Consider the following 22,421-nt stretch of genomic DNA (forward strand, 5'->3'; position numbering starts at 1 on the left):
GAAGCCTTTTACTTTAAGGTAAACATTCCTGTGGTTGTCCAGCTTGAAGCCTTTCTGGGCCTACTGGTATTTTGATAGAAGGTATTTCAGACCTGTGCTTTTTATTGTGTGTAAGGAAGGGCTGTGCTGACAGACCTTGGCTCAGACGAGAAGTAAACTGAATGCTTTATTCTATGCTCTTTTGCCCTGCATAAGTTTTGCTTTCTGTTTTGTTTTTGTTTTCTTTCTTTCTTGTTTTGTTCTGTTTTTAAATGACTGCCTCTGTCCACCTTCTGAAGGCTACTGTAATGTGTAGGGACTGTGGAGGCTGGAGCCTAGCATTGGGAGGTGTATGAAAACTCCTCAGCCGAGAAAAGTGTAAACCTCAAGTTAAGACTGAAGCAAGGAATGAACAGGCAGCCCTCCAGGGAGGTTCTGCAACTTCTGCCACTCCCAAAGGGAAACCTAGAACTGAGCAGCACGATGGATAGCTGCTGGGCATTCCCTTCAATTTCTAACTCCTAACTGCTTTTCCATGCACATTAAATCCAACTTAAAAATCTTCCTGAGGGAATACCTTGCATATTAAATTGGTTAAAGTGTTTACAGAATGCTACCACTACCTGCTGCTGCTGACTGCCCTGGAGACCAGCTTTGGGGCAGGTAAGGCTGCACTGGGGAAGGGATCTGAAGCAAAAATGGCTGAAGAAAATCTCCTTTGGGGGCTTTTTTTCAAGCCAGTAAAAGCACTATCCCTGTGCTGGGCTTTCCAGCTTGCGGGTGGGCTGCTGAGATAATGTATGCAGAACCATCACCACCCACCATTGATGAGGCCTTCAGACTATGAGAAGCCTCATGGAGGGCAGTGTCTAGCTCAGGGTGAGCAAACAGCTTGCATGTGCCCAGGTGGTGCCGCAGCTGCCTGCAGCTTGTAGGTTTCCCGGAACCAGTGAAGCTTGAAGAAAGAACTCCCAGAAGAGGACCAAACATGGTGATAACACAGTCAAAAGCCATTGGCAGGAGGAATGTGGCAACTTAGACTGAGCTCCTGAGCAAAACCACAGCAGTGCAGGTGTCTGGCTGCAGGGAGTGCCTTCCCTTGGTGTTTGTTCCGATGGGAGGCAGTGACACCACCTGTCTGCCGTGTGAGCAGATCAAGGAGTTACTGAACCAGGTGGTGGAGATGAAGGAGGAGGTGGAAAGGTTGAGAAGAATGGGAGTGTAATAGGTGGAATCATACCATGCAAGGGCAGCAGGTGGAGGCTCTTTGAGAAGCATGTCACCAGGCAGAAGGAATTGGCCTAAGAAAAGGGGAGGAATGGATACAGGCAGGCCCCTGCTTGGGGAGGCAGGTGAGTCTCTTCCTGGCCTCCTTCACTTTCCCAGTTACACTTACACAACAGATACAGAGCACTGGAAGCTGAGAGCCAGGATTGAGAGGCCCCTGTGTCCTACCCCTATCAGATAGAAGACAGAAGCTCAAGTGAAGCAGGTGAGTGGGGGTGGGTTCATGGCCATGGGAGGGGGCAAGTGCATATAGCAACCTCCTCCTCAGGGAAGAAAAGTTTTGGTTGTTGGAGACTCACTCCTGGCAGGAACAGAGGGCCCAATGTGCAGCGTTGACCCACATCATAGGGAAGTCTGCAGTTTTCCTGAGCCCAAATGAGGGATACCACTAGAGAACTCCCCAACATGGCATGGTCACCAGACTGTTATCCATTACTGATCTTCCAGACAGGTGGGGAGGAAGCTGCATCCTGTAGTCTGAGGGGAATGAAGAGAGACTTCAAGGTCTTGGGACAGTTGGTGAAAAAGTCTGGGACACAAGGGATTTTCTCTTCCCTACTTCCAGTACCTGGCCACGATATGGAGGGGAGTAGAAGAATCCAGTTCATAAATGCCTGGCTCCAAGACTGGTGCTGCAGGCAGGGCTTTGGGTTCTTTGATACCAGCTGGGTTTATAGGACACCAGGACTGATGGTAGTACATGGGAAGAGGCTGATCTCCAGGGAGAAAAGGATTCTAGGACAAGAACTAGCAGGGCTCATTCACAGAGCTTTAAACTAGAATCAAAGGGGGATGTGGTTGTTGCTGGGCTTGCACCAGTGGGGCAGTGTTCCAGTATTAATGAAGACCAGAAGGCCTCCCACACCCCCAGGGTAGAATCTGTGTGCTCAGCTCCCTCCCTGAAGTGCCTGCACAGTAATGTATGCAGCATGGGGAATAAACAGGAAGAGTTAGAAATCCATCTGTGGTCAAGGGGTTATGACCTGGTGGGACAGCTCACATGACTGGCATGTGGTCATGCATGGCTTAGGAAAGACAGGTGGTGGAGTTGCTCTTTACATGAGGGAGCAACTAGAATGTATTGAGTTCAGTCCAGGGGTGGATGAAGGGTGAGTTGAGAGCTTGTGGGTATGAATTAAGCAGCAGGTAGCATGACTGATACTGTTGTGGGTGTTTATTACAGGCCACCTGATGAGGATGAGGAAGTGGATGAGGCCTTCTACAGGCAGCTGACGGCAGCCTCGCAGTCACAGGCCCTGGTTCTCATGGGGCATTTTAACTACCCAGGTATTTAATAGCTGGAAGGCCGACCCAGCCAGTCAGCCAGCCACAGCCCAGGAGGTTCCTCCAGTGCACTGATGATAACTTCTTGATGCAAATGGTAGATGAGCCAACTAGGAGAGGAGTGCTGCTGGACCTGATACTCACTAAGAAGGAGGGTCTGGTGGAAGCGGTGAAGGTTGTGGGCAGCCTTGGCTGTAGCGATCATGAGATGGTGGAGGTCAGGGTTTTGTGTGGTAGGAACAGAATACCAAGTAGGATCACAGCCTTGGACTTCAGCAGGGCCAACTTTGGCCTTTTCAAATCATTGCTAGGGGAAATCTCATGGGACAGGGTACTAGAAGGCAAAGGGGCCCATGATAGTTGGTTAATATTGAAGGACCTCTTCTTCCAAGCTCAAAATCAGCACATCCCAAAGAGTAGGAAATTGAGAAAGGGAGCCAGGAGACCTGCATGGTTAAGTAGGGAACTGCTGAGCAAACTCAAGTGGAAGAAGAGAATCTACAGATCATGGAAGAAGGGGAGGGGCTGGCCACTTGGGAGGAATATAAGACAGTTGTCAGAGGATGTAGGGAGGCTACTAGGAAGGCTAAGGCCTCCTTGGAATTCTGCCTTGCGAGGGAGGTCAAGGACAACAGAAGGGGATTCTTCAAATACATTGCAGGAAAAACTAACACTAGAGGCAATGTAGGCCCACTGCTGAATGAGGTGGGTGCCTTGGTGACAGAAGACTGGGTTAGGGAACCGTTAAGTAATGTGGACATCCATAAATCTATGGGTCCTGACGGGATGCACCGAAGGGTGCTGAGGGCACTGGCAGAGGTCATTGCCAGACCACTCTCTGCCATCTTTGCTAAGTCATGGCAGACAGGAGAGGTGCCTGGGGACTAGAGGAAGGCAAATGTCAATCCAGCCTCCAAAAAGGGTAAGATGGAGGACCCAGGTAACTATAGACTGGTCAGCCTCACCTCCATTCCTGGAAAGGTGATGAAGCAACTTCTCCTTGGTGCTGTTGTTAGGCATATCGAGGAGAAGAGGGTCATTAGGAGCAGTAAACATGGTTTTACCAAGGGTAAGTCATGTCTTGATAGCCTTTTATGAGGACATAACCAGTTGGATAGATGATGGTAGAGCAGTGGTTTATGTTGGTTTTGTGTTTTATCTTGATTTCAGTAAAGCATTTGACACTGTTACCCACAGCATCCTCTCAGCTAAACTGAGGCAGTGTGGTTTGGATGGTTTGGTAGTGAGGTGAATGTGAACTGGTTGAAGAAAATAAGTCAGAGATCTGTGGTCAGTGGGATGGAGTCTAGTTGGAGGCCTCTATCTGGTGGAGACCCTCAGGGGTCAGTACTGGGACCAGTGCTGTTCAGTATATTCCTCAACAACATGGTTGAGGGCACATAGTGTACTGTCAGCAAGTTTGCTGACAGTGAGAGAGGTTTTCCTCCCCCTGTACTCTGCTCTGGTGAGGCCACATATGGAATACTAGGTCCAGTTCTGGGCCCCTCAGTTCAGGAAGGACCTCAGGGAACTGCTTGAAAGAGTCCAGTGCAGAGCCACAAAAAGGGAGTGGAACATCTTCCTTATGAGGAGAGACTGAGGATGCTCAGGCTTTTTAGCTTGGAGAGGACGAAACTGAGAAGTGACCTCATTCATGTTTATAAAGATGTAAATGGTGAGTGCCAAGAGGCTGGAGCCAGGCTCTGCTGGGTGATGCCCAATGACAGGACAAGGGGCAGTGGGTGGAAGTTGAGGCACAGGAAGTTCCATGGAAACATGAGGAAAAATTTTTGCCCTGTGAGGGTGACAGAACACTGGAACAGGCTGCCCAGGAGGGTTGTGGAGTCTATCTCTCTGGAGATATTCAAGACCTGCCTGGATGCATTCCTGTGTGATCTGCTCCAGGTGATCCTGCTCTGGCAGGGGGGTTGGACTGGATGATCGTTCGAGGCCCCTTCCGGCCTCTAACGTTCTGTGATTCTGTGAAAAGCAAATTGGTGCCTGTAATTGGAGCACTTCAGAGGGACATTCTGGCAGCTGCCCAGTGAATTAGTGTTCTGCACACAAACAGTAATTTTAACCTTTTTCCTTTTTTTTTTGTGTTTGTTTTTATTGTTGATGCCGACTTCCGGTCGGGTTAAGTGCAGGATTCAGTAGCTAAATCACAGTTGGTCAGCCAAGCTATTCTTCTTCTGCCATTAGTTACTACATGCAAATGGTGATGGGATGTTAGGCTGGTGTTACGCTTTGCTTGTAGGCTGAAGCTTCTTATCCTTTTTAGCTCCATAAATGTCCCTTTCTTGACTAGCAGGCCAGTGAAGGGCTAGCAGGCTCTGGAGCTGTTGGGAGGACTAGCTGTAAGAGCTGCACTTGCTCCATCTGCTTTTTGTATTCAGCTGGGATTGTGTTGGAATCACAGCTGTTTCCCCAGGGAGAGATTTGTTAAAGAATTGAATGTGTGTAATACCAGCCTTTATTTTCTGGGGAAGGATTAAGGTTCTGAGCTTCAGCCAGTGACTAAATTACAGTTGAGCTTTCTCCAGAAGATGGTAACTAATGGTGAAATGGTTTTAGAGCAAGGGCAGAGGATGAGAGGAACTAGGTTCAAAGCCTCTTCTGGATTTGGAGTAAAAGTGCTCTGCAGAAGTTCTGAACTGAAACTAAAATTGTGGGTTGAAGGTGCTGTGCGTGACTGGGTTTCCTTGACACTAACCTGGTTTGTATAGAACACATTTGTGTCAGAGTGAAAATATGTCAGTGGTCTGCTGCTGCTGCATTCTTCAGCCACTTAATGCTGCTTAATTCATCCTTCCTTCACTTGACAAGTAGAAAAATAGTGAGTGGGCTGTGAAGGTAAAGAATACAAAGAGTAAGGGAAACCTCTTTTGTCTTTAATTTCCTGTGCCCATATTATAAACAAATTGTACCTAAATTTCCTGTTCTCAAATGTAATTCTTGCACTGTTTTATAGTGTTTCAAAGTAATGAGATTATACTTGAAGCAGAGCAGAAGCTGTTTAAAACTAGTGGATTATTGTTGAAAATAGTTCCCAAGAGAATGCTGCTATGAACCCCATTACAAGTGAGCACAGCTGCATGGGGCTGCACTGAGGGGCTCCAGCCTGCTACTCCAGGTGCAGAGAAGGCCTGGGTTTACAGCAAGGGCTACACAAGGAAGGATGCTGTAGCTGGAGACTTGCCTTTTCTCTTCCCAAATTAAGAAATTCAGGAAACCTGCCTTCTGAATGTGGTAACTGCTTCCTCCTGAGGCACCTCAAACAATTGGTTGCTATCTGATGGTTAAGCTTTGTCTGAACTCAAGTTCAATATTCTTGCTAACAAGCTCTGGGATTTCTACTAAATGTGGCTTTTAGAGCCAGTTTCTGGATGAGTGAGCTGCCTTCAGTCAGGCTTGATTTTATTTTGTTGTTGTTGGTTTTTTTTTTTTCCTTTTTCTATGCTTGAAAACAGAAATGCCATTTAAATGAGATAAAAATCTGTGTAGTATTCATCTCCTCTGCAATTGAGAAATGAAACTTAAAGCATTTAAAATTATTTCAAAGTAATGTAGATCTAGTTTTAGAAAAGCTTTCTATTCTCAGTGGGCTGACCTGAGCTTTTCTTCTACTTTCTTAAATCATTGTGACTTTTTGGGTGCATAACTGCTGCTTTGGGGAGTAAGGATAAGTATTCCTGTGTGGGACTGCTGCTGACAATGCCTAGAGGAAAGGCATTTTATAAACTGAACAAGAGGTAATACCGATTTAACTTACACTGAACTTGAATTGTACTCTTGATGTCCTTCTGAAGCATGTATTGATTCTGTAAAGACATTTGAAGTGTTTGGTTCCTGCTTCTGTTCTTCCCTGATGGTCCTTCAACTTTTTCTATCTTATCTCTCTTCTATCTTTAAAGTCCTTCAGGCTGCTTTTTACAGAAGAACATCCAGGTAGAACCACTGCACAGCTCCTGTGTGACTTCAGAAGTGCAGTGGCAGCAGTAGAGCCTGATTCAGATTTCTGCTCTGCCTTTGCATTAACACAAAGGCAAGCACAGAAACTTTCTGCAGTTTTCAAAAGCTGGTATTTTAAAACTATTCTTTTTCCATTTTAAAAACTAAATTGCTGTGACGTTTTGCCTCAGGGGAAGGGTATTGGTGTAATCACCAACTCTGTATGAGATGCTTCAAAGTACTCAGCTTTCCCAGAAAAAAAAGAAAAGAGTTGTTTCAATATGAAGGGAATAGGAACTGTTTTGACCAGGGTAAATCCTTCAAAAGAAGTACCTGGAATTTAACAGTGCTTGAAAATGGAATTATTGTGCAAGTTTTCTTACTGCTTCGCTGTAAAAAATGAATTCCAGCTAAACAAAGGCAATAATTCAAAGAAATTATGTTTAAAGTTCTTTTAATCCATCCTTTATATTGGTTCCTGGAAATGGATTATGAAACATTATGGCATAAGAAGAGAAAAAAACATAAAGGGGGAGGATAATTCTCTTAAGTCTCAGAAAGATTTCCACTAAAACCCTTAGTGAAATACAGTCAAAGCTAAGGACCTGTTTCATCAGCTTTTGTTCCATTTCAGGGTATTTTCCCCAGTCTGCACTGTTGAGACTGATGGAGAATCACAAAGTCAGAGCTTGAACAGGGAAGTAAAAACCTTGGACCTTGGCTCTCTGAAAACAGCAGCCTTACTACAGCCATTCAAGACCAGAAATAGTCTGTCACGGGGAAGATTGCCCACTTCCCAGTAAAAAGAGCCTACAAACTAGAGACCATGCTGCAGTGAGTGTACAGCTACATAAATACATGTGAGAATATTCCAGTATGAACCATATTGAAGCTTAGTGTCATGGTAAAACAGTCTGAAATCAAGAATGTAGAGCATATTTACACAGAGCTGGTGTTGTATATACAGAGCACTAGTGTATTTACACATTTTATCAACACAGACTAATAATTTCTTAGTGGCAGACAAAATACCCACACTAAAAACACTGAAAAGACCTGAATGTGAAACCAAGATTACTACATTGATTAACTGCCAACTTACCATCTTTTTTTCTTGTCTACATGTATATACACAAAGTGTATGTGCACACTCAAAAAATAATCCTTGCACTTAACCAGTCTGTGCCTGTCTGATATAATTAGCTATACTGTTCTGTTCTTCACACATGCTCAGCCATATGCCTGTAGACAAAATGCAGCATTATACAGCAATAGACACAAATCTGAAATAGTTCACATCTGACTTAAATGCTACCTTCAGCCAATACTACAGGGACCTGAAGAGTACATTGTAGCTTTTAGCTTCTTTTCCCTATGTAAATACAGTTGATTGAGGTCCAACCTCACTACCTGCTATGGAATTCTAAAGGACTGTACTCACGTAGAGTACTGTGTCCAGTTCTGGGCTCCTCAATTCAAGAAAGATGTTGAGTTGCTCCAGAGAAGGTCAACCAAGCTGGTGAGGGGTCTGGAGCACAGCCCTGTGAGGAGAGGCTGAGGGAGCTGGGGGTGTTTAGCCTGGAGAAGAGGAGGCTCAGGGGAGACCTTGTTGCTGTCTACAACTACCTGATGGGAGGTTGTAGCCAGGTGGGGGTTGGTCTCTTCTCCCAGGCAACCAGTGACAGAATGAGAGGACACAGTCTCCAGCTGCACCAGGGGAAGTTTAGGCTTGAGGTGAGGAGAAAGTTCCTCACAGGGTAATTGGCCACTGGAATGGACTGGCAAGGTCGACGTCCCTGGAGGTGTTTAAGAAGAGACTGGATGAAGCACACAGTGTCCTGGTCTAGTTGATTAGATAGGGTTGGGTGACTGGTTGGACTTGATGATCGTGGAGGTCTCTTCCAGTGTGGTTGATTTTGTGGTTCTGTGACTTGCAGTGCTGAGAATTAAAACTAGTAATTTACTGATTTGATTGAAAAAGCTGTCCCTGCAGTCACCAAGTAGCTACCTTGAATTTTCTGTACCTTGACTTGCTGCTGCTCCTTTTTCTATCCTTTTAGCAGCAGGTTTTTCATATATGAGAAGTGTAATAGCCATCCACACCTTCCCTCCCCATCTTCTCTCTGGAGCAAGGCAGGCCCTGTGTGTTCTGTGCTTCCTGAGGCTGTTCTTTTCCCTCCTGTTGGTCCTTCTCTTTCTTGAAAGGAGGGATCAAAAGCCTGGCACACTGAGTTACATATTAGTGATGCAGCAGGAATTGTTCCTATGCTAGCTAGTATCTTGCAGGCTTTGTACTTTGGTGCCTAACTCCAGCAGAGCCTCCAAGGGGAGGCAGAAGACAATGGTCCCTGACATTCAGTGTGTTATCTGCTACACGAATGGCTTCTGAACTGCTACACAAATATCTTTTGTCACTCCTCAGACCAGAGTTATGTAAATTATGTCTAATGTAGCCCCTTTTCCAGCTTGCCCAGTATTTTAAATTTGCCTCTTCGTTCTATAAAGGTACTGTGTCTGAGCTAGAGCAGCCCATTGTGACTCTTACTCAACACAGCCTTCACTTCTAAGAGGGACATCAGTAATTACTCTCACACTGTATTTTATAAGCTATACCTCAGCTAGACCATTCTGCCATCATCATAACCAGCTGTCAATACCTGCAAAGTAAACAGAACAAGCTTGAACTTGAACATCACCAGAGCTGCTCTGCTCCAGCCCTCCAATCATCCAAAGCTGAAAAAGGCCTTAAGGGGAGAGAACACTTCATGAATTGCAGGGAGGGAAGCAAAATACGGGAAAAGATTTTTATGCCTTATTGAATGAAGATTAGTAGCTCTGAAATCTAAAACTACAAGCCATAGAGCAGGTTACTGACGTGGTTCACAAAGGAAGCCCTGCAAGCCAAGTTATAAACAAAAGTTAAAAAGATCCAAGCATGTTCTACAGAACCTGAAAAAAGTATCACATGGAATTTTTCAATGATAACTGAATTTATGGAGTAACTTCACTATTCCTGTTTAAAATTGCTTGTAACTTTATTACTAACGAAAACATAAGACATACAATCTGACTAGGGTGCTGCTCAATGCATCCCTACCTTTAGACAATGAAGATTCCAGGGAGGATCAAGGTGTAGTTCAGGGTTAGATTAATGATTTGTAATAACCTTTTCTATACATAACTCGGAGTATCAAAAGTCTGCATCCCCCAATCAACTCCTCTCTAATTATGTCTTCCAACAGCTGTCTGCCAAGCTGAATCCCCTGGAATTAGGGGCAGGAATAACAACCCCTTGTTTCTGCAGTTCACGTAATACATCCAGTATTGAATCCAATTCCACTCGGAATTTCTCCAGCTCTTGGTTCTTCTGCTGTGCCAGCCTTCGCCACCTCTCAACCTCATGGCTCTGCCTTGCTTCAGTAAGATGTTGTGTGAGTTGGGCTGCCTGTAAATTAGAAGCAAGTCAGGATTGTTGACTCCATAATCAAAAACTCAGCCAGGGCTGCCCCTCAGCCAAAATGTGCCACTTGATCGTGTTTGATGCGTGGTCTCAAAGCCCAGGGCTCACGCTTAATATTACAACCTCATTGCTAGCAAAGCTGCACGAATGACAGAAGGGCAGAATCCAGCATTGACTAATCAGCCTCGGGAGAATTTAACTTACCCTCTCCAAAGCAGCAATTTGAAGTCTGAATATTTAAGAGGAAATTGAGCATATCACATAAACCCCTCTATAAGCAAAACAAATGCTTTCTAATCGCTATTGAAATGTGTTAATTAAAAGAACAGTCTGCAAGAGAAATAACCCAAATCTGAAGGATGTGGGGTTTAACACCTACAAGTCGTAGAAATTATCAGGAAATATCCTGTAGTCACAAAAGTCTGAAGCTGTGGCAGATAAAAGTTGGAATCAATTTTGATGTGAGTCCATGGCAAGAAGGACAGGGAACTGCTTGACAGAGTCCAGTGCAGAGCCACAAAAATGATGGAGTGGAACATCTTCCTTATGAGGAGAGACTGAGGATGCTCAGGCTCTTTAGCTTGGAGAGGAGGAGACTGAGAGGTGACCTCATTCATGTTTATAAAGATGTGCAGGGTGAGTGCCAAGAGGATGGAGCCAGGCTCTGCTGGGTGATGCCCAATGACAGGACAAGGGGCAATGGGTGGAAGTTGAGGCATAGGAAGTTCCATGGAAACATGAGGAAAAATTTTTGCCCTGTGAGGATGACAGAACACTGGAAGAGGCTGCCCAGGAGGGTTGTGGAGTCTCCCTCTCTGGAGATACACAAAACCTGCCTGGATGTGTTCCTGTGCGTTCTGCTCTAGGTGATTCTGCTCTGGCAATGGGGTTGGACTGGATGATCATTTGAGGTCCCTTCCAACCCCTAACATTCTGTGATTCTATTACAGCTGCCTTCAGCAGAACAGAATGTGAACAAAAATAATAAAACCTGAAGCAGCAGGGTTTGTTCTTAATCCTGTGTCTTGTTTTTTTGGAAAGAAAATTAAGTCTCTAATGTAGAAATATATGGAGAATAAAATCTTCCATGAACAATTGTGTACATCAGTCTATTTCTTGAGATCTGGTTTCAAAACTGCAAAGCAAACTCCATAAACTAAGAAATACAGTGGGGGCTGGATGATCTTCCAGTCCAACTTCCCTTCTTTGACTTCATATATTTAATTCAAAGCTACTTTAAAATACTAAATGAAAGACAGCATACATTAAAGTGATGAAAATACTGAGAAAAAAAGTCTATATGAACTAGAAAACCACTTCCAGATGATAGACGCTCCCTTAACAGATGAAAAAAAAAAATCAGGATAAAAGCCATGGTATAAAATAAGCTGAAAACTTATTTTATAAAATAGGAAAGTCTGAAATTTGAAAGTTAAAAAAAAAAAACAGTGCAAAATTTGGTACCCATTCGAGGGATACAAATGTGAGATAGAAGAAGCTGCATCACATGGATCCAACCTTCAGCATCCAGAATTTTTAAGTTTGTGGAAGATAAAGGCTTTTTCCCCTGGTTTCTGGTATTAAAACCAGTATGCTAAATATTATTATAGTATATTAAAACCAGACTGCTAAACATGTCCCTGCAGTAAGCAGGGATGTCTTTAATCTAATCTAGTTAGAGATGTTCCTGCTTACGACAGGGTGGTTGGACTAGATGACCTTTGAAAAGTCCTTTCCAACCCAATGCAGTCTATGATTAATGATTCTGAGGTGTTTCTGTGCTTTAATGAAGCTCTTCTGAATGTCTAGGACCAGGAAATCAAATCACAGTTCAGTTGAGGAACATTGCCACAGTTTAACAATCCGCCTTAAAAACTGATCACTTTTTAAGTAGCTAGCTTTCACTGTGTAGCTGAAATAGGAAATAACCAAAAGATATATGGGACTTGCAGAGGTCCTGTGGTCTGCAAAAGCAAGGCCTCCCCTGATCAGGTTGTGAGGAAGTTACACACCACAAGTAATCTTAATTACCACACCACAGACATGCTGCCTGGGACTGCATCTACATTGACTTGCAGCAGCAGGCACCAAAGACAAAACCATGGCTGTACCAAAAGGTACCTGAGCTCTGCAGTGTCAACTAAAGGAGCCTGTGCAAAAAGCATCAAATCACAGCTGCTTGAACAGTAAATGCAGATAGACTCTCTGTACCTTCTGAATTTCTTGCTCTCTTTCTGCATGTCTGGTCTCTATATGCTTGATTTTCCTTTCCAGGCACAAGAAGTGTTTCATTTCAGGACTCTGGCTCTCCTTAGCTTCTCTCAGTTCTTCCAACAATTTTGTCACCTATGGTTTGAGACAGTTGATGAAATTATCATTGTGTTAAGCAGTGTAGAAAACAGGTTCCTTTCAAAGTGTGTTTAATCATTTGAGTCAAAAGCTGGAGAAAGGAAGGCATAAAAGAGAACTCTCTGTTATTCAGAAGCTTAAACAGGGGTTTAGATTAGGACCTTTCATTGGAATGAGGTGGCCTGAGGATATGAAAATCTAGTCCCTTTGGATAAAATCCTGTTCCTAAGGTGTTCTCAAGTGACTCTTCAACAGTCAATTTTGCTACTAGATGTCCTAAAAATTTAATAGAGAGTATTATGATTAGATTTTCTCACATAATCCTTTGTCACACTGTGGGCAGCAATCAAATATAAAATGTACCAGTGCATTTCTAAGGAAGTGTCAAGTGCCAATCTCTTCTTAGTGGTGCACAGTAACAAGACAAGGAATAATGGATGTGAACTTGAACATGGAAGGTTTCACCTCAACATGAGGAGAAACTTCTTTGTAGTGAGGATGACAGAGCACTGGAACAGGCTGCCCAGAGAGGTTGTGGAGTCTCCTTCTCCTTCTCTGGACACGTTCAAAACCTGCCTGGATGGGTTCTTGTGTGGCCTGCCCTCAGTGATCTTGCTTTGGCAGGGGGGCTGGACTTGATCTCTAGAGGTCCCTTCCAATCCCTAACATATGATTCTATGTTGGAGGGCAAAAGCAAGGCTTTGCTTTGACATTTCCCTCTGTATAGTCTTGCAGTGATTTTATAACGTTTTCTTGTATGTCAGCACCTTGAACTCAGCCACGTAGGTCAATGGAATGATCATTGTCTTACCCAATCCTGCCAATAAATCAATTTGTAAAGCATTTATAGAAGACACCAATTAGTAACATTTTTCTCATTGTACTCTTGCTCTGTTTTCCTAGTAGGAAACATGAGTGAAGTGAAACAAGATTTGTATGGAAAGGCAAACCTCTCATCATTAGATTCATAATATGAACTCAAAGTCTCAGCCTTTATTCAGCAAAGACAGAGCTTGTTTAATAGGACATCACAGTACCACAGTACATCAGAGGTTGGAAGGGACCTCCAGAGATCATCGAGTCCAACCCCCCTGCCAAAGCAGGATCACCCAGGGGAGTCCACACAGGAATGCATCCAGGTGGGTTTTGAAAGTCTCCAGCACAGGAGACTCCACAACCTCTCTGGGCAGCCTGTTCCAGTGCTCTGTCACCCTCACTCTAAAGAAGTTTTTCCTCATGTTGAAGTCAAATCTATGTTCAAGCTTGAACCCATTGTTCCTTGTCTTATGAGTATGCACTACCAAAAAGAGCCTGGCCCCCTCCACTTGACACCCACCCCTCAGGTATTTATACACATTGATCAGATCCCCTCTCAGTCTTCTCTAGACTAAATAGCCCCAGGGCTCTCAGTCAAGTGTTTTGTCTCTCCTGTGAAAGCACTTTTCCATAAACACTTCACAATAAAGGTGCAATTGTGAATGGATAAGGTAAATAATCAGTTTAGTAGGATGAAAATTAAGTATGTAGTAAGCACATACTGATACTTCTCTGATATACTCTGATATACTGGAAATACTCTAAATCTGCCTGGATGCATTCCTGAGTGATCTGGTCTAGATGATGCTGCTCTGGCAGGAGGGTTGGACTGGATGATCTTTCAAGGTCCTTTCCAGCCCCTAACATTCTGCATGATCTCTCCAACCCCTAAAATTCTGCGATTCTGTGATTCTCTCATTTCCTCTAAAAAAGGACAGCAAACAAGATGAAATGTCTGGCATTCTCAGTCCCTTACAGAATAGAAGAATTCTTTTTAATAACTCTTGCATTCTCAAAAATGAAGATAAAATTAGCAAAATTCATACATCAAGGAGATAGAGACCAAAGCATAGGCACACTGTTATGACATGCCACATCCTTCTCCTGACAGGTGATAAAAACACTTGGCAGCATTTCAAGAACTGCCAAAGCACAGCCAATAGCTTAAAAAGCTTGAGCTAGGAGACAGAAACCTATTTCACACAATATTAACCCCCAAATGAAAACATGAACTAGTGTAACTTTGCAGATTACCTGCTAGTGATAGAAATAAAAAATAAGGAAAAGCCTAGGTACCTCTCTCTCAAAACCCACTGAATTTCAGAACTAGAATCATAGAATCAGTCAGGGTTGGAAGGGACCACAAGGATCATCTAGTTCCAACCCCCCTGCCATGGGCAGGGACACCTCACAGTAGAACTACTACAGCTAACCTCTTTTTGTAAGAAGGCCAATGCCATTCTGGGGTGTATCAGAAGGGCTGTGGTTAATAGGTCAAGAGAGGTTCTCCTGCCCCTCTACTCTGCCCTGGTGAGGCCACATCTGGAATATTGTGTCCAGTTCTGGGCTCCTCAGTTCAAGAAGGACCTCAGGGAACTGCTTGAAAGAGTCCAGTGAAGAGCCACAAAAATGATGAAGGGAGTGGAACATCTTCTTATGAGGAGAGACTGAGGGAGCTGGAGCTCTTTAGCTAGGAGAAGAGGAGACAGAGTTGACCTCATTTATGTGCATAAATATGTAAAGGGTGAGTGCCAAGAGGATGGAGCCAGGCTCTGCTGGGTGATGCCCAGTGACATGACAATGGGCAATGGGTGGAAGTTGAGGCATAGGAAGTTCCACGAAAACATGAGGGAAAATCTTTTCATTGTGAGGGTGACAGAACACTGGAACAGGCTGCCCAGGGGGGTTGTGGAGTCTCCCTCTCTGGAGATATTCAAAACCTGCCTCGGTGTGTTCCTGTGTGATCTGGTCTAGGTGATCCTGCTCCGGCAGGGGGGTTGGACTGGATGATCTTTTGAGGTCCCTTCCAGCCCCTAACATTCTCTGATAGTTAAGGAGAAAATTAAGAATAGAATTGTCTACATCGGTTTTATGACAATGAAAGATGAGAAAAGGAAGGCTTTATTGGAACAAACAATTTGAAAAGTAAGACGTCCTTTTAAAAAAGCAAAACTCCTGTGGTCTGTTTATTACCCATCACAACTCTCAAAGACAGGCTAGGAATGCTTGGATTAACCTGCTGATCAATTTTCATACATATGCCAGCCATTTCTAACATCATTAATCAAAGGTCAAAGTTCCTGCATTCTCAGGTATAACCGATGTAGAAGCAACTGTTTCTGAGACTTATTTTACTACAGATTATCTGAGGCTGTACAAGGATGAAAGTGAAAACTCCTTTATTAGAATAAAGTACCCCCCACTCTATAAACATAAATCTACCTCTTTTTGTAGCAGTTCCTCTCTCATCTGTGACACTAAGAGGGCTTCCTGACGTCTCTGTTGTTCACCGATTTGTTCTTGGAGATGTTTTATTAATACCTACAAAGAAATGTTAAAAACAGTTTGTCATTAATATAAATACCCAGGACATGAGCTGAAAACCTATGCAGGAGAAATACACCAACCCCCTTTGTAAGGAGTGGTCTGAAGAGCCTCATTTGTCTCACCATTGTCATCAGGAATCAGGACCCCCTTGCCCCAAGGAGAAGGAAATTCAGGCTAACATCTTAGCATGAGTTCTGCAGCGGCGTACTCCATAATAAGTTACTGGTTACATGACTGAGCCTGTGCACTGGAATGCAGTCTCCATGGTTTTCCAGGTGCAGGTTCTGTGGGAGAGACCTGGCTGGTACCAGCGGTCCGTACCTGCCAAGTCTGATGGACGACCTCACCGTGTGCGATTATCCCTTCGGAACGGAGGAATGGAGCTGGAGGCAAGAGAGCCTGATGTCCTGGTGTTGCCAGGGGAGCCAGGAACCTTAGTGACCTCTGCTCCTTGTAATGTCATTTTAACACGAAAGCACAGCTCCTATAGGGCCTGAGGCTACCTGCCTCCAAGGCAGACCATGCTTTGGACACGCCTCCTTGGGCCCAGACCGAACCTTGGTCACTCCTCTTTGGGCATGTGTGGAATCCTTGTTCATGGGGGGCACGAGGGGCTGAGAGAGGAGGAGTTCAGACATCGACAGGTGTGAAGTTGATTATAAAAGATGTCTCCCTAGCAATGGGAAGAGTTGTGTGTGTGTTCTGTGAGAGTTTTTGTGTGTGTGTGTGAGTGTGTTTCCTGAAGAGTTCTGAAGAAGTAACAAGAAGACTTTGAAGGAAAGCTTTCCCCACTAAGATCAAGAAGGACCAGCAGGACTGGACCTGGGACCAGAGAGACATCTTTGGACCCTTGCTAAAAGACCTCTTTCCCCTCTTCACTCGACTTTTTCCCTTTCTCTTCTCACTCTTCTCTACCTCCTATGGGTAAACAATAAAGTTTTACTGTTGATTGAAGTGAGCCCCTGGCGTGAGTTGCCTGAGTTTTTGCACTTTGAGATCACACTAAGGAACCATCACGAGTCCTTGTCTTGGTTTAAGGAGCGAGACTGATGCTCATTAACCCTTCTCAAAAGAGTTAAAGAAAACTGCTCCACACTGGAGGTGAAAGAAGTTTAAATGGAAGTGCTATTCATAACCACATGCAGCAATACAAAAGGATATAAAATACTCAGTAATAAAATCCATACTCCACCTTGGCTATGGTTATCCAAAAAACCTCCTTAGGCCAAAGCTTCCCACCATGTTCCTCCAAACCAGGCCAAAACCCCAGGCCACAAATGCCCCCACCTCCACCATGCCTTTCTGCCTGCCTCCTCACCCCCCACCATACCTGAGTGACATGGCTTGCCAGCTCCAGGGTCAGCCAGGCCACTCCAGGCCCCAGTTGGCAGCACTGCCAAGACTGAACCAGGCCTCACTCCCTTGCACCATACCCAATATAAAGCTCAGCATGTCCTCCCAGGAGCAAAGAGGGAGGAAAAAATGGGAGGAACAAACAGAAATGTCCATTTTTATGGAGATGCAGAGCTTTTGGGAATGAAATCACAAAAGATTACACTTTCTGGTCCACCTCCTGGACCTGTCTAGCCTCTGGAGGCCTGTACTCCATGGTTTAAGACATCCCAGTGCTTTAAACCCACGACACCCATGAAGAATATTGTAGTATTGGAGCTAGAAATGATGCCTGAAGCAACAAAAGGAGCTCCAAGAGTGTCTCCTTGTTAGTCCTGTACATGGATTGGTGAGCAGTAGACATGTGCAGTATATGGAAACAAGGCTTAGTCTTTGAGTTACTTTCCAGAGTTAACAAAAGCGTTGAATTCATCTGAATGCATCAGCTCTTTCTACCTTCTTATCTGTGTAAAGCTGCTCCCAAAAATTTAATACACAAATACAATCACAGGACCAAGTCCTCATGGAGGACTTCAACCACCCTGAGGCTAGCTGGAGGAACAATGCAGCATGGCATTAAGGGGTCCAGGAGGTTCCTGGAAGGTACTGATGGTAATTTCCTGACTCAAGTAAAAGAGGGGCCAGTGAGGAGAGGTGCTCTGCTGGGCCTTAAGTGCACAAACAAGGAAGGGTTTGTTGGGGATGTGAATGTTAACTACAGCTGTGGCAGTAGTGACCATGAGGCTGGGGTTCAAGATCCTGAGGGGAGGGAGCAGGCTGAAACTATCATCACAACCTGGGACTTTGGGAGAGGCTTCCACCTTTACTTGCAAGAAAGAGTCTCATGGGATGGGGCACTAGCAGGGAAGAGAGGCCCAAGAAAGCTGGTGGACATTCAAGGATCACCTCCTCCAAGCTCAAGAACATTCCAATGAGCAGAAAGTCAGGCAAAAATGCCAGGAGGCCTGCAAGGATGAATAAGAAACTCCTGGCAGAACTCAAACATGAAGTGTACAGACGATGGGGACATGGACAGGTAACCTGGAAGAGTTTCCAGTGGTATCCAGCAACAGGAGAAGCAGCAAAGGCCAGAAACTCAAACACAGGAGGTTGTTCTGTCTGACCATGAGGAAAACTTTGCCTATGAGGGTGACCAAACCCATGTGTGGGTCTCTAAGTCCAGAAAGGTTGTGGAATCTCCCTCCTTAGAGACCTTAAAAAGCTGTGGCTGTGGTTCTGCACAACTAGCTCTAAGTACCCTACTTGAACAAAGGGTTTGGACAAGATGACCTCCAGAGGTCCATTCCAATCTCAGTCCTTCTGTGAATGCAGTGGCACAAGCCCACTCTTAAAACATGAGAACCTGCTTCAAAGAAAGACAAAGTTTACAGTAATGAAGAAGTAACTTTAACAGCTACTTGTAGGCAAGGAAAGTATCTGCTGTATCTTACCTCTTGTGTTGAAATTCTGCTGTTGAGTTCAGCTACTTTAGAAGCAGAATGCTCCTTTGCATGCTGGCAAAGAATCTTTTCCAATTCCCTCTGATGGGAAGCTTTCAGAGATGCAATGTATTCTGCTGTGTCTTCCTGTATCCTGAACAGAGTGAAAGGAAAAGGAGTAGCAAAGCAGCTACAGAGAGTTTTTCAATAAATGAGGCAAAGTTTGTCACTTGAACATCCAAAACATCAACAATGAGAAAGGTGGCAAGTCTTTGAAATTCCATAACCTCACAGGACAGCACCACCATTACTTCTGCTCTGGAGGGACAACAGGGTAGGAAGCCTACAATGTTCTATATGTACCTCATTTAGTTAGGAGACAGCTAGACTACAGAAAACTCAGCTAATCATCTCTTTTGGCTCCATTTATAAAAGAAGGAGAGAAAATGAGTGCTTTTAAATCTTAACATTTGTTAAGATGTCCCACTTCAGGTACCTGTTTTAAAACAGACTGTGGTGCTAATTTCCTCTACTGACTGAAGGGAGCTAAGGGAGAACAGGTGAAGTATAAAGTTTCTACAGCTGATAAGGTAAATCTTACTGATAAGGTAAATCCTATTGAAGGAAAGTGTGTGCACCAAATATTCATGCTGTACAGCACAAATTCCAATCATCCAACAATTTACACCAAGGTCTTTCCACTCAAAACCATGATGGATTGCAGCACTAATAAGGATGTAGAAAGAATCCTGACAGTGCACTGCTCTAGAAAGCCCCAAACAAAGATCAGCCCCAAACCAAACAGTAAAAATGAAATTTACAGAGAACATCCACTAAATACAAGCTGGCTTCACACATAGACTCAAAGAATGGTCTGGATTGGAAGGAACCTCCAAAGGCCATCTCGTCCAGTCGTCTCCTCTGCAGTCAGCAGGGACATCCTCAACTAGATCAGAGTGCCCAGAGCCCTGTTGAGCCTCACCTTGAATATCTCCAGGGATGGGGCCTCAACCACCTCCTTGGGCAACCTGTTCCAGTGTTCCACCACCCTCACGGTAAAGAATTTGTTCCTAATATCCAATCTAAATCTGCTCTTCTCTACTTTGAAGCCACTGCCCCTCGTCCTATCACTGCAGGCCTTTGTAAAGCCTCTCTCCACCCTTCTTGTAGGCCCCCAACATGGCTGATGCTGATGGGTCACTTCAAGCCTGCATCAGCCAAGACTTTAACGAGGTTTTTAAAAAGGAAGGTGTTGAGCATTTACCTCCGAATGTTATTTTCGGAATAAGCCAGCGTTGCCTGAGACTTCACCCTCTGCTGGTTCATCTCTAGAGACAATCTTTCTAGCTCCTCTTTCAGTTGGGCATTTTCTTGCAGAACTCCCAAGAGATTAGAATCAGAGGAGGTTTGTGGTTGGTCTATTTTGTCACCTTTGGAAACGCTTCGAAAGGGTTCGCTGTTGCCGCGATGCCTTTTATCTGTTGCTGACGAATTCCTTTTCAAGATCTCTGCAGAGTTTTCCTTATTGTTGGTTTTATTTCTCAAATTATTACTGGACAACATCACCATCCTTTCTTTCTGAAGTTTCTCTACGGTTTTGGTGAGCTCTTGTATTTCTTTGTTTTTGATGAGCAACTCTTCATTTAGCTTTACCAGTTTGTCTTTTGTGTTACCTTGTTTCACGTGAGATTCTGTGGACTCCAAGTCTTTATTATCCTTTTTATTTCTGAGTTTTAATTGGGAATTTTGACTTTTAAGGTTTTCAATTTCTGTCTGGAGGTTCTTAACGGTGATCTGATGACTCTTCTTTAGATTCTGAAGCTCTTGTTCAAGTTCTGTAGAGCTGGCTTTATCACCATTCAGTTTTGGTGATTCACTCATAAATTTGTAGGCGAGTAGTTGCTCAAGCTCTACAAGTCTTTGCTCGTACTGTATCTAAGGGAGGGGAGCAGAAGAAAAATAAGTCAATTTCTTCAAGTGTACTTTTAGTATAGACTCTTCCTTTCCTTCTTTAAAGTTACTCCACATCTGAAGCAAGATTGTAGGAGACAGGATACGCATCAGTACTACTATGGGGACAGACAGAGAGAGAGTTGGGGTTATTCAGTCTGGAGAAGAGAAGGCTCTGAGGAGACCTTATTGTGGCCTTCTGGTATTGGAAAGGGGCCTAGAGGAAATCTGGGGAGGGACTTTTCAGAGTGTCAGGTAGTGATAGGACTAGGGGGAATGGAAGTTCTTCACCATGAGGATGGTGAGAGACTGGAGCAGGTTGCCCAGGGAAGTGGTAGAAGCCCCATCCCTGGAGGTTTTTAAGGCCAGGCTGGATGTGGCTCTGAACAACCTGATCCATGCCCATGGCAGGGGGGTTGGAACTAGGTAATCCTTGGGGTTCCTTCCAACCCTGACAATTCTGTGATTCTGTGTGATTCTGTTCTATATTGTAAAAAACAGGCTGACTTTTCATGGAAGGACTTGGAAGGTACTGTGTGACCAATAAGGAACCACAAATGGTTTGTACCAAATGTAATAGAAAACTCCCAAAGCAGGATCACCAAGGGTAGTCTGCACAGGAATGCATCCAGGTGGGTTTTGAAGGTCTCCAGAGAAGGAGACTCCACAAACTCTCTGGGCAGCCTGTTCCAGTGCTCTGTCACCCTCACTGCAAAGAAGTTCCTCCTGATGTTCAGGTGAAACCTTCTATGTTCAAGTTTGGATCCACTGTTCTTTGTCTTATTACTGTGCACCACTGAAAAGAGCCTGGCCCCCTCCACTTGGCACCCACCCCTCACATATTTTTAGACATTGATCAGATTCCCTCTCAGTCTTCTCAAGACTGAAGAGCTCCAGGTCTGTCAGTCTCTCTTCATAGGGGAGATGCTAAAGTCCCCTAAGCATCCTCCTGGCTCTCCATTGGACTCTCTCCAGCAGATCCCTGTCTCTCTTGAACTGCAGAGTCCAAAACTGGACACAATACTCCAGGTGTGGTCTCAGCTGGACAGAGTATAGGGGGGAGAAGAACCTCCCTAGAGGTTTCCTGCTGGAAACAATGGTAATTGGCCCTCTCGGCCACAAGGGCACGTTGCTGTCCCATGGAGAATTGCTGTCCACTAGGACTCCAAGGACTTTCTCCATGGAGCTGCTTTCCAGCAGAATAGTCAAATCATTTACTACAAACTAATCCTCACAATGAATGCAGTATCTATGGGAAAGAAAATTAAATTGACAAAAAACTACTTCATTTTTATATAACTGAGTCCTCTTCATATGTTACCAATTCAGGCAAGGCTTAATATAGCAACAAGTCTTTAATTTTTCCTGCCGTCTGTCATGATGTGTTTGCCATGTCAGTTTGCATATATTATTGTCACATGCCTCAAAACTGTACTTCACATTTTAAAAAACATCTTACATTTTAACAGGAGAGATTTTTATGTCTGGATTCAGAAGCCTGAATTCAGAAAGAATCCTTCTTCCTAGTGAGCTAAGGAAAACTTAACCGTTCTTAACAGGCTGGAGAGCATGATCAGCTGACACTATGGAGAAAAGTAGGAACAAGTGACCAATGTTTTCCTTTCCTGCTCATTAAAGAACCTATCCAGTGCACCTTTTCCTTGAAGTAAAATGCCTGATTTCCATGCTTCCTAACACAAGCTTTAAGGGTTGGTGTCAAGAAGGAAGGGACAGCCTCTTCTATTGCGCCAATGGATGTAAACTACAGCACAGGAAGTTCCAACTCAACATGGGGAAGAACTTCTTTACTGTAAGGGTGACAGAGCACTGGAACAGGCTGCCCAGAGAGGTTGTGGAGTCTCCTTCTCTGGAGACTTTCAAGACCTATCTGGATGTGTTCCTGTGTGACCTGTGCTGGATTCTATGGTCCTGCTCTGGCAGAGGCGTTGGACTCGAAGATCTCCAGA

The 22,421-nt window shown here is 44.3% G+C and overlaps 1 protein-coding gene across 1 annotated transcript in view; it reads right to left on the minus strand.

Annotated features, from left to right (window-relative positions):
- Positions 1-9,727: 9,727 nt before the first annotated feature.
- CEP162 (centrosomal protein 162) overlaps positions 9,728-22,421 on the minus strand; it is a 61,905-nt gene continuing 49,211 nt past the window's right edge. The window contains exons 24-28 of the mRNA XM_054398300.1: positions 19,769-20,439; positions 18,517-18,658; positions 15,569-15,667; positions 12,173-12,307; positions 9,728-9,946 (exon numbers count right to left, since the gene is read on the minus strand). Coding sequence (XP_054254275.1) covers positions 9,728-9,946; positions 12,173-12,307; positions 15,569-15,667; positions 18,517-18,658; positions 19,769-20,439 — 1,266 coding nt within the window. The remainder of the gene's footprint in view (positions 9,947-12,172; positions 12,308-15,568; positions 15,668-18,516; positions 18,659-19,768; positions 20,440-22,421) is intronic.

The sequence above is a fragment of the Indicator indicator genome, chromosome 2 (genome assembly GCF_027791375.1).
Source record: "Indicator indicator isolate 239-I01 chromosome 2, UM_Iind_1.1, whole genome shotgun sequence".
Taxonomy (NCBI): Eukaryota; Metazoa; Chordata; class Aves; order Piciformes; family Indicatoridae; genus Indicator; species Indicator indicator.